The 12861-nt window shown below is 38.3% G+C and overlaps 1 protein-coding gene across 2 annotated transcripts in view; it reads right to left on the bottom strand.

The window, feature by feature from the left end:
- The window catches only part of LOC130355786 (uncharacterized), a 477167-nt gene that overhangs the window by 205288 nt on the left and 259018 nt on the right, over window positions 1-12861 (bottom strand). For both annotated transcript variants that reach the window (XM_056556452.1, XM_056556451.1), the window contains 5 exons: window positions 12194-12353; window positions 10877-11025; window positions 3601-3818; window positions 875-1015; window positions 221-427 (listed from right to left, as the gene is read on the bottom strand). In XM_056556452.1, coding sequence (XP_056412427.1) covers window positions 221-427; window positions 875-1015; window positions 3601-3818; window positions 10877-11025; window positions 12194-12353 — 875 coding nt within the window. The remainder of the gene's footprint in view (window positions 1-220; window positions 428-874; window positions 1016-3600; window positions 3819-10876; window positions 11026-12193; window positions 12354-12861) is intronic.

Here is a 12861-nt window from a genome sequence, read left to right as displayed (position 1 = left end):
TGGAAAAAAAAAGTATTTTTAACGGACTGTCCAGAAATGTACAGAAAGTTGGCAACCCTGGTGACTGAAGTGCTATTTATCCATACTTGTCCTTTTCCTAACAAATTGCAATTTTCTTACATTAGCTATAGAAGCATTTTTAAACATTTCTCTTAACTTTGTTACACTACATTTTTCAAACACAACCTTTGTTTCCACTGACAAAACATAGATGACATACCTGTGAAAAATCTTTGCTTGTTTCAATGGCCGAGTCAAAGAGTTTCAGGAAGAAATCTAAGGTGAAGTAATATTCTTTAGCAAGAGACTGCAAAGACTTCAAGATGGAATAATACAAAGCTCCTCTCCGTGCTATGGGGTACAGTTCATCTCTCTTTTGCAGCAGGCCATTGTGACATGACTTAGCCCTTTTAAGCTGTTCTAAAATCTATAAAAACACAACATGCAACATGAGGAGATGTGATCATTTAGTATTTTCTTAGGCTGGGTTCACTTATCAGAAAATTACAGGAAAAATATGGCCATAAAATAGGTAGAAAATGGATTAACGGGGTACCCAGCTGGAAAACATTTTTTTTTTAAATCAACTGTTGCCAGAAAGTTAAATAGATTTGTAAATGACTTCTATATAAAAAATCTTAATGATTCCAGTACTTATCAGCTGCTGTCAGCAGAGAGCAATGTGGTCAGACAGAAAAGAAATTCAAAAAGAAAAGAACTCCCTGTGGAGCATACAGCAGCTAAGTACTGGAGGGATTAAGATTTTTTAATAGAAGTAATTTACAAATCTGTTTATCTTTCTGGCACCAGTTGATTTAAAGGAAAAAAAAAATTCCAGCAGAGTACCCCTTTAAACTCTTTGTATATGATTTACCTTTTTCTTCTCCTCAAAAAGTGTAATGATATTGATATCACCATACACAATGTTTATCTCAGAAGAAATTAAACACTCTTGACTTTTCCTTTCCAGTTCTTTTAAGCTTTCTTGGCATTTCAGAATAATATTTCCCATTTCCTGTAAAAAAAAAAAAAAAAAGCATAAACTTGCTCTCCTTTCAGTGTATTTCTGTACCCAGACCTATTTCACATTGAAGCTAAATAGAATAAAGGCTGAAAAAAATGGCTACAACTCTTTTAAGAAATTTTTGCTTGAAATTATAAAGTGCATTAGGTGTATTATGTGAGAACAGGCCAGTATATTCCATTAGTCATGTCACTGAATAACGGCAATGGATGAAAACATAATTCAAAATGTATAATTTAGCTACTAGGTAGAGAGGAGAGATGAGCTGAGCCTGGCGAACTTGGTCTGTCTAAGAACTTTGGGGTGACAGTCACTCGTCGAGCTTTCGTACTTTGCCAGGCCTCAGAGTTTTATAATCATGAGGATGTCAGCAGCCTGTTGCTCTAAGCAGCTCAGGAGCAGGTGATGATGATGTTTCTGCATCTGAAGGCTTCAGAAAAAAGCCTTCCCGAGGATGGGCACATTTGGGTTGTGGTGTACCTAGCGTTTCACGGTATCTTGCTGTGTGAGAATTCTTTTATCTTACCGGATGCAGAAAACCAGGCACAGTGCCTTCTCTGCAAAAAAAAAGCAAGGCATAGCCAGGGTCTGAGTTTTGGAAATACAGCTCTATATAAGAATATGGAGCAGCATCACAAGCCATGGCTAGAAGTATCACTAGTCCACCACTGCCAACAGCCCACTGGCTACTGCTAACACTAGTCCATCACTGCCTGCTTTCTGCTGGCTACTACAACTACAACCAGTCCAATACCCTTGCTGCTGCTACTACCAGCTAGGCCTACCCATACAAAATCCATGATCCCAGAAATAATTATTTTGGCTTTTCAAACAAAAGCTATTTCTTTTTCACTACAGGGTGGGCCATTTATATGGATACACCTTAAAAAATGGGAATGGTTTTGTGATATTAACTTCCTGTTTGTGGCACATTAGTATATGTGAGGGGGGAAACTTTTCAAGATGGATGGTGACCATGGCGGACATTTTGAAGTCAGCCATTTTGAATCAAACTTTTGTTTTTTCAATAGGAAGAGGGTCATGTGACACATCAAACTTATTGGGAATTCCACAAGAAAAACAATGATGTGCTTGGTTTTAACGTAACTTTATTCTTTCATGAGTTATTTACAAGTTTTTGACCACATATAAAATGTGTTCAATGTGCTGCCCATTGTGTTGAATTGTCAATGCAACCCTCTTCTCACACTCTTCACACACTGATAGCAACACTGCAGGAGAAATGCTAGCACAGGCTTCCAGTATCTGTAGTTTCAGGTGCTGCACATCTCGTATCTTCACAACATAGAAAATTGCCTTCAGATGACCCCAAAGATAAAAGTCTATGGGGGTCAGATCGGGAGACCTTGGGGGCCATTCAACTGGCCCACGACGACCAATCCACTTTCTAGGAAACTGTTCATCTAGGAATGCTCGGACCTGACACCCATAATGTGGTGGTGCACCATCTTGCTGGAAAGACTCAGGGAACGTGCCAGCTTCAGTGCATAAAGAGGGAAACACATCATCATGTAGCAATTTCGCATATCCAGTGGCTTGAGGTTTACATTGATGAAGAATGGCCCCACTATCTTTGTACCCCATATACCACACCATACCATCAATTTTTGTGTCCCAACAGTCTTGGAGGGATCTATCCAATGTGGGTTAGTGTCAGACCAATAGTGGTAGTTTTGTTTGTTAACTTCACCATTCACATAAAAGTTTGCCTCATCACTGAACAAAATATTCTGCGCAAACTAAGTGTCCTGTTCCAATTTTTGTTTTGCCCATTCTGCAGCACCTGAAACTACGGATACTGGAAGCCTGTGCTAGCATTTCTCCTGCGGTGTTGCTATCAGTGTGTGAAGAGTGGGAGAAGAGGGTTGCATTGACAATCCAAAACAATGGGCAGCACATTGAACACATTTTATAAGTGGTCAGAAACTTGTAAATGACTCATGAAAGAATAAAGTTATGTTAAAACCAAGCACATCATTGTTTTTCTTGTGAAATTCCAAATAAGTTTGATGTGTCACATGACCCTCTTCCTATTGAAAAAACAAAAGTGGGATTCCAAATGGCCGACTTCAAAATGGCCGCCATGGTCACCACCCATCTTGAAAAGTTCCCCCCCCTCACATATACTAATGTGCCACAAACAGGAAGTTAATATCACCAACCATTTCCATTGTATTAAGGTGTATCCATATAAATGGCCCACCCTGTATTTTGGACACCAATCCTGTTGGCTTGGAAAAAACCATAGTGTCTTCAATTGCCAGACCCAAAACCTGCTGCTACTTCCATAAAGGCATACTTTTTGGAACGTTGCACAACCTTGGGGGGGGGGGATGCATTGCTCGAGAACATTCACTGTTCCTCTTCCTCTTTGTTATGGTATGGTGCTTTAAAAAAAAAAAAAAAAAAGAAAGGCAACAGGAGCAAGACAGAGTAGTAAAATGCATCATGATGGGCAGAACAATGCTCCCCTGCATCTCTTATATCAGAAAAGCAATATGTTTATTTTTGCATATGTTTATTTGTCCCCTTCTCTATTTTTAGTACCGACTTACAACAAACTGACTGTACAGGTCAGGCTGGAGCCTTGCAAATGCTCTTCTGATTAGCAACTCAAGCAGGCTTCTATCAGAGACATTGTAATTTAGAATGGTGGCTCCTGAATTGATGTCAGTGTTAAGGTGGGGCTCCTGTTCGCAGGCAGCTAAGTAAAGCTTGAAGTCATCAGCACAGAGAAGTCTATGTCCATTAAATGAGATTATAGAGGAAGATCCTGTAAGAGAAAGAATCAACTGTCAAATAATTACTATTCTTCTGTATTATAATTACAATTCCTCAACAGATTTCAAACATTTTATTATATTAATGGCCATCCTATGCTATTTAAGCATATCCCAAAATGTCAATTTCGATTTTTCAATTACGATGTTCTTTCTTTCCCACCTTCTAAGACATTTTACATCTGTTGTATAAGGACTCATTAGTTTGAGGTGCAAATTGTAATTTATTACACACGTAATGTAAAACTAGAAAAAAAATATTTGTGGGGTAAAATAAAAAAAATAAGTTGAATAATTGTGTGTTCACCGAATGGTAAAGCTGACATGATAATTTTATTGTAGGGGTCAGTACAATTTAAAGGAAACAAAATCTATATACCTTTTGTTTTGCATTACTACTTTTAACCCTTAGATGATACAGGTCACACATGCCCTTGCTGTCTGGAACATCTACATTAAGTGACTATAAAGCAAGCACTGGAACTGCACTCACTTCATAGGTGGTGAGGAGCGGCTGCCACCATTGCCATCATTGACCCTTTAGATGCCCTTATCAATGTGATGAAAAGCATATCATTATACAGTTAATGTGTAGTGTAAAATAAAAAAAAAAAAAATAAAAAGTCCTAATAAAATGAAAATCACTCTTCCCATTTTTAAAAAAAACAAAAATGTATGGTATTGCTCCATGCAAAATTGTCCAAAGTAGTAAAATATAATGCTTATGAACAGCATAAATGTAAAAAAAAAAAAAAAAATACAGAAATGCAGATTTTTCGGAACATCATATATCAGAAAAAAAATTGTAAAAAGTGATCCAAAAGTGCCATCTAAACAAAAATGGCACAGATAAAAACTACAGATCATGGCACAGACATTGGCCTTGATACAGCCCCATATATGGAAATATACAAAAGTTAGAATAGTACAATTTGTAGTTTTTTAATGTTGTTTAAACAACTATATACATTGGGTATAAAGACATCTTATAAGATGTCTGATCACGGGAGTCCCGCCAATGGGAACCCCCATGATCTCCATGCAGCACTCGTGCCACACCCGGCATTCTAAACAGTATGTTTAGAATGCTGGGTTTCCGCAGCTGGAGATGTGACTGGGTTTTGGCAGCCATAGTGCCTAAATGTAATGTGAAGCAGCCTTGAAAATGTTAAAATGTAGTAAATTTAAAGTGGTACTTCACCGGAAATTTTTTTTTTTTATTCAACTGGTGCCAGAAAGTTAAACAAATTTGGGCATTACTTCTAATAAAAAATCTTAATCCTTCCAGTACTGACACCTCTGTCCATTTTAGGAACTGTCCAGAGCGGGTTAGGTTTGCTATGAGGATTAGCTCGTACTCTGGACAGTTCCTAAACTCTGGACAGAGGTGTCAGCAGAGAGCATTGTGGTCAGGCAGAAAGGAAATTCAAAAAGAAAAGAACTTCCTGTGAATCATAACAGCAGCTGATAAGTACTGATAGGATTAAGATTTTTTTTAATAGAAGTAATTTACAAATCTGTTTAACTTTCTGGAACGAGTTGATCATTTTTTTTTCCCCCAGTGGAGTACCCTTTTAAGGTCATTGTAACAAGAGTAACAACCGCACCTGTAAGGAGCAATTTTTATCACATTAGGTTTACTGTAGTTTTTTTTTTTTTTTTTTTTTTTAACCACTCCAAATTTACCCAAAAATCCACTTATATATTCCCAATAATGTTTTTTTCTATATTTCAAGCAAATATTCTTATTATTAGTGACATGACTCTGCAAAAACGTGCAGAGAAAAATTGGTCTACGTTAGAGGTGTTGCTGATGTGGACTGTTATGTGTTACACAAATTAAGATTGAAAATATACAGTAATTTTAAACCCATTATGTTGCTAAGAACATCCAGCACAGAACTGCAGCAAAGCACTATTTCAAGTAATGCTGTTTACTCAAGTTGAAGAAGAATGTCTGAAAAGTTGTAAAGCTTACAAGGCCATAAAAATCTAACCATCCCAATAAAGATGATATACCTTTCCAATAGATTTTTAGTTTCTAAATATCAATTTTTATTCATTTACATAAAAACATTTACATTGTCAACAGATTCTGAAAAAGGAAATATGTAGAAATTCAGAGTTGTCTTTAAATAGAATGGGGATTACCACAGTGCCAGGATGCAGAAAATATTTATCAGATAAATTGGTTACATAATAATAATAATAAAAAGTTAATAGATACAAAATATATACAGACATTATCATGTAATTACTTTGCAAAAGGTAAAAAAAAATCACTCTTAAAGGGAACCAATCATCAGATTTTACCCTATATAACGCTTGGCAAAGCGTTATATAAGGTAAAATCTTTATTCTCAATATCCCGGGGAATGCTCCTGCCCCCAGGGATGGTGAAGATATGAAGTTATAAACTAGTCTCCATTGGTCCCGCAAGTAGTCCCCTGGGCTGGGAGCTCTTCTTACCTACTCCCATTACTTCGGCCGGCAGCGACGCCCCCTCCACTTTATTGATGGGCCGCTCTTCACTCTGCTCCGTCTGTTCAGTGAGCAGAGCGATGACGTGGCCCATCAATCAAGCGGGGGGGGGGGAGCGTCACTGCCGGCCGAAGTAACGGGAGTAGGTAAGAGGAGCTCTCCGCCCAGGGGACTACTTGCGGGGCCGGTGGGGACTAGTTTATAACTACATGGGCCTCATTTACTAAGCTGAAACCGACTAGTCTTTGTCTGGTTATTTTTGCGCACAGTGTTTGAGACATGTCTGCGCCAGTGTGTGACAGTGAGCGCCCGGAAAATCCGACAAACTCGACAGTGCACTGTAAAAAGCCGAAAAGGGGGATGTGGTCTGTCGCAAATGGGGCGTGGCTGGTCCGAAAAGGGGCGGGGTTTCACAACTCGACCGATTTACTATTGAATTCACAGAAAATCCTGTGGGTAAATGGCTGGAAATGTCCACCTAGAAAAAGCTGCTCAGAAAATGTTCCTGACTTTTCCCAATAGTAAATAGAGAGGAATCCTGCAAGTCCGAAACAACTTTTCCCACTAGTAAAAACCCGACACTCTTAGTAAATGAGGCCCCATATCTTCACCATCCCTGGGGGCAGGAGCGTCCTCAGGGGATGGTGAGGTTAAAGATTTTACCCTATATAACGCTTTGCCAAGTGTTATATAGGGTAAAATATGATGATTGGTTCTCTTTAAGAATATCATACTTTCATTAACACTTTAACGGCACAATCCATTTTGGCCTTGAGGACACAGACAATTTTAATTTTTTCATTTATGTTTTTCCTCCTCATCTTTTAAAGGAGATGTCCGGCGCAGACTTTTTCTATTCCGTCTTGCCCGGGCTGCAAAAAAAGACAAAACAAACTTTCACTTACCTCCATATGTTGCCCTGGAGCTCCGCAACAGCTGATCGGTCGGCCGGGCTGTTTACTTCCTATTTCCTTTAGCCCGGTAAGTCACACGGCGCTTCAGTCTATCACCGGTTGAAAGTTTGTTTTGTCTTTTTTTGCAGCCCAGGCAGGACGGAATAGAAAAAGTCTGCGCCGGACTACTCCTTTAAGAGACATCATTCTTAAATGTTTCTATATATAGACCCATATGAGGGCTTGTTTCATTGTAGGGCACATTTTACTATGCAACAACCTCTTTCATTTTACCATGAAATGTACAGCAAAGCAAAAAAATATTTTCCCTGGGGATTGGGGGGGGGGGAATAGCTAATTTGGGGGGTTTTACTTTTTCACTTTATGGAAAAAAATCAAGTTTTCTTTATTCTGTAAGTCAATTTGATTAAATATTTACATGTTTGTCTATAATTGTAATAATTTTAAAAACAGTCAAATTGTTTTGACAAGATCGGTATGTTAAAAATTGTCCTGTAAAAGGGCTCACTTTTTTTGCCATGCTCTGTAGTTTTTATTGGTACCATTTTTTGTTTTGACTGAACTTTTTGATAAATTTTTTCTGACATATGGTGTGACTAGGATTTTTGGAGTTTGGTCTTTCTATTATGTTTCTGCTGTTTACTGTGTGGGATCATCAATGTAATATTGGACATTTATGCGCGTTGATACCAAATATGTTTATTTATTTTACTCCTTTTATTTTGAAACGGGAAAAGGGAATGATTTCATCCCTATACGGTGCCATTTACAGCATTTTGCTTTTACTGTTCAATGCTAAGCATTGGCAAATCACTGATCAGTACAGGGAAGCAGTGCTCCAGCTACCACCTTCACTCATCTCACCCTGCAATAGCTCTGACCGCAACTGCTTTAAAGAGTAGCTCCCACCATCCTTTTTTTTTCTGTCCCTGCCTATTGCCCATCTATCCCTAACCCCCTCCCTGCCTTTAATTTTTTTTTTTACTATGGTAGAAATGCATTTTTGTCTGCCTGGTAGTGTGCTCACTACCAGGCAGACTTCCCCAGCAGGCACTATGTCACTGATGCCTGCTGGGGCCGACACTTCTGCCCTTAGTTCACTATACAGGGTGCCTCCAGCTGTTTCACCACTACAACTCCCAGCTTGCCCTAACATCTATTGGCTGTCAGGGCATGCTGGGAGTTGTAGAGGGGAAACAACTGGAGGCATACTGTACAGGTGAAAACAATAACTTTGTTATTGGCCGCGGCGCTATCACCCCCCCCCCCCCCCCCGCTCAAAGCAATACATTTCATCCCCCCACCGGAAATACATTACATGGCCGTGGCACAACCCTAACCCCTCCCCTCACCACCGCTGAAAGTAATAAATTTAATTGCCGCGGCACTAAAATCCCCCCACCCGAAACACATACCGATGTCCAGTCCGTCCAGAGGAAGCAGCGGGAGGTGGGGCCGGCGTGTGAGGCCAGGGAGCCAATGCGCTCTCAGCGCTCGCTACCGCCTGTCTAATTGAAAGGCAGGGAGCGAACGCAGGCTGAATGAATTCAGACTGATTGCCTGGCCGGCATCGGTCCGAATTCAGGCCTGACGTCACACCAGGCTGCAGCTGGCCACTAGGAGGGAGCCCCCCTAGTGGCCGGTTTTCAACATTAAAATAAACTGTTTTAATAAAATAAAAAATAATAATTAAAGTATATTAGAAATATGTTGTAGTACATCAGTACTACAACATATAAAAAAAAGTTCATGACAGTGCCCATTTAAGTGCTGTGATCAGTATTTATCACGGCATCTAATGGGTTAATAGTGGAATTCAGTAAGATCGCTGTTGTCCGCCATTAGCGGTGAGGTCTAATGGCTGGGACCTGCCATGCATGAAGCAAGCACAGCTTCAGCACTTGCTTCATGTTCATGATGCAAATGTAAGTCGTGGTGCATGGTTGAACTTGATGGACATATGTCTTTTTTCGACCGTACTAACTATGTAACTATGTAAGTCCCAGGGCACCATAAACATACATTATGGGTTCTTTAAGGGTTAAATAATATTTAAGGTAAAATTATTATGTCTTAAGTAAATTTTCAATGATAGAACAACTCTTTTAACTCTGGTTGTGTAGATATTTGAAAAGATAGATAGATAGATAGATAGATAGACAGACAGTCTGTGTACTTTGGGCCCCTTTTTTTTAATAGTATCAGGTGTCTAGAAATGTATATGTCAGCAAAAATATCACAATAATGTGACAAAAAAAATCATAATATTGGCATACACAGCATAATAAATGGTTATAAAAGCCCCCAATAGCTTTATACACGTGTGCATGACAGAGAAATTTGGTTCTGTTCATTTAGTTTATTTCTATAAAGCACATTTTTGCATTTCATTGTTTTCGTTTCTCAACCTCAGAATCTGTTATTCTGAACTTTTTGTTATTCACACTACCGAAACATTTTTTTTTTAAGTTTAGTTTCTTTCTGTTAAGCTTTTGTTTTTCGACTTCATTTGTTACTCTGGAGTGAAACAGTTATAGCAACCAGATTGTTTTTTTTTTTTTTTTTTTTTTTTTTTTTTAAACAAAAAACAAAGATTGCTTCTGATAAAAATAAAAGGAGCAATATGATTGGTTTCTATCTAAACCTCTACATAGGTTTAGATGAATCTCCCCAACAAATCACTTTCCTTGTCTGCAGTCTGAGTCAACAAAAACACAGAAGCGGTAAGCTGATTGACCAAAGAAGATATACATGGCAATAATGCCACCCATCCGAAAAACGAATCAAATAAATCTGAATGCATCCCATTATGCTTGGCCAAAATGTAATGAAAATGTTCCAATGCACTTGTTACTAGACAGTTTATGTTGTTTTTTTTCCATCACTTCTTTGTACTTCTTATTGTCTATTCGAATTGTCTGTTTTTTTTTGTTTTTTTTTTGCATATATCATTTTGTCTTTACTTTTGGATGGATGTGAACATACAAAAACTCTGAAAACTTATGAAAAATCTATTTGTTACAAAACAAATGGCTTGTCTGCTATAAGCCACACATGCTTGTCCACTTTTAATTGCATCCTGACTTATGCTTTTACAATTGTATACACATTAATTATTATTAAATTCTGATAATTCTTTTGTAAATCAACTCACAAAAATTATTCTTTCACCATGTCGGCTCCTAACCAAATTTGGTTGCCTTCTACTGGATTGTTGGGACTCCTTATTTAACCAGAATCTAAGTCCTGTAATGTAGTCTCTAGGATTCAGGTAGTCAGTACAATTCGGACTGCTGACACAAATCTGTGCCAATATTTTTCACCAAAATGTTTGTCAACTGGTCAATATTTTGGACCTATTTAATGAACTGATTTCTAAAGTTGTCATAGCAAAAATTGTAAAAGAAAACATTGTGTTGTGTTGTAATTTATACAGCTTTTCTTATTTAATCTGATATATTTTTTTTATTTGATCTTACTGTTGTCTCTTACCTGTAGTGCAACATACAGTACAGTGTTTATATACTTCTGCAGGTTTTTGTACAGCTGTTTCTTTGATCACATCTGTCAAATTAACTGTTTCCCTATTCTGAGCCTAGTATACTTTACATTTTACTATTTCAAGCACAAATGGATATTTCACTGTGAAATCTTACCTTGCTGAGTGTTTTTGGCATTAGCTGCGTAACAGTGGTCAATGAGAGGCATTATTAAATCATCCCATTTGCTGCAATAGTTGCTTAAAATCAGAGGGGCACCAGACGAAACTTTCTTCTCAATTGGTGCCAAGACATTGCTTCCTTGCCTAATCACAAACAGATAAAGATATAGTACAAGTCATATAATCAAATTCACTGGTATACATATCGCATAAAGGATACAGCAAGATAGTTAGTTGTAAGGCTATGTTCACACAGGGAAATGTCAACACTGAAATGTGGAAATGTGGAAATATCCCTCACAGACCGCTCAGAGCTGCGCCGGCTCATAGATGGCAATGCATTTCCGTGCTGAGTCCTCAGAAAGAATAGACATGTCTATTCTTTTTGTGGACAACGGAATTTGAATTTCTACGGCAGATGTTTCCGCCACAGAAATTCTGCAATTTGAACAGTGCAGAAGAATCCCAGTTAAATCAATGGGACTCTGCTGCGAATTTTTGTGCAGAGTTTCGCATGGAAATTGCATCGTGTGAACATGGCCTAAGTGTTATAAACAAATCGTTGTAAAAAATTTTTAAATAAAATTGGTAGAGTTACATCATCTTGGACCCCCACTAATCCTGTGAAAATGCCTCATTCTGTCCCCAACAACTTATACAAGACTTCTTCATTTCTCCTAGACTTTAGAAGGGAAAAAAGTGCATCCATGGCCACTTCTGCAAGGTAGAAATACTCTTAGGCTATGCTCACATGGGGAAACGTCCACACAGACATTGCCCCTAACAGCAGAGCGCCTGCAGTACATGCCGGAGCTAGGACCGCTTCGAAATGCACCGTCTCATAGATGGCAATGCATTTCCATGCGGAGCCCGCAGAAAGAATAGACATATCTATTCTTTCTGCGGACACCGTAATTTGAATTTCTGCACCATACCGTATGTTTTTGTGAACAGCACAGCAGAATCCTATTAAAATTAATGGGACTCTGCCGCTGCAGAATCTCCGTGGGGAATTCTACACGGAAATTCCATCATGTAAACATAGCCTTACTCTCAAGATCAGTGTTCCCCTTTAACACATGGCTAATCCAGTGGATACGATTACATTTATCTAATAACCGCTTTAATGTCAATACAATATAACCGTATTAATGTCTCCAGCTTACAATATTATACAGTGGAACAAGGGCTTTTCATTTTACTGTTCTGTAGTAAGACTTTTTCCTCAGAGATTTTGATCTAATATTGAAACTGAAAACACATGTATTGTGGGGGGGGGGGGGGGGTTTCCACTCAAATGACTTCATCTTACCGTGCTTGCAGATTTATGGAAGAGAATGGCTTTTCTGGGGATGTCCCAAGGATTTCCTGAAGCCACATCTCTCCACAGAAACATGAATCTATAAATATAACCGGACGCTGCCAAGAAAAGTAAAGAATAGCTGCATTCTCCATCTGCTGAGGCGTCCAGTCTGCAGGAGAAAAACATATTTGTATTGAGCTGAGGTCCAATAAGAGTTTTTTTTTTTTTTTTTGCCCATATTGTGGCTTAACGGAAAGGTCACCATCTGTCCAATAACAAGGTGAGCCAAGCACAACAATGAGATGCAGACATCTAATTGAATTATACCTAAACCACAGAAAATAAACTATTTTTAATTTGAAAACTTATAAAACTTAGAAAATGTAGTAGTCTAAACAAAACAGAAGTGATAGCAAAATAATACAGATGATTAAAATAACCATTTATTCACTTCAGGAAAGTTATAAAATAGTAAGGTAGAGGGTGTTTTGTATGCCTTGTGATTCTTTCATTCTGATACATTCTCATGGTGGTTACATTCTCATCATGTCTCTGGCTTTGCAGAGACAGAGGGGCCAGGACTGACCACATTGCACTAGCTATGAGTTCTATCTAAGTAGAGCAAGTGGTAAATTGGAGATATAGAAATCACTTTATATAGTTTGCTATGTATCATA

The sequence above is a fragment of the Hyla sarda genome, chromosome 2 (assembly GCF_029499605.1).
Source record: "Hyla sarda isolate aHylSar1 chromosome 2, aHylSar1.hap1, whole genome shotgun sequence".
NCBI lineage: Eukaryota > Metazoa > Chordata > Amphibia > Anura > Hylidae > Hyla > Hyla sarda.
The sequence above is the reverse complement of the archived record's forward strand: the minus strand, read 5'-3'. Positions and strand labels throughout refer to the sequence as shown.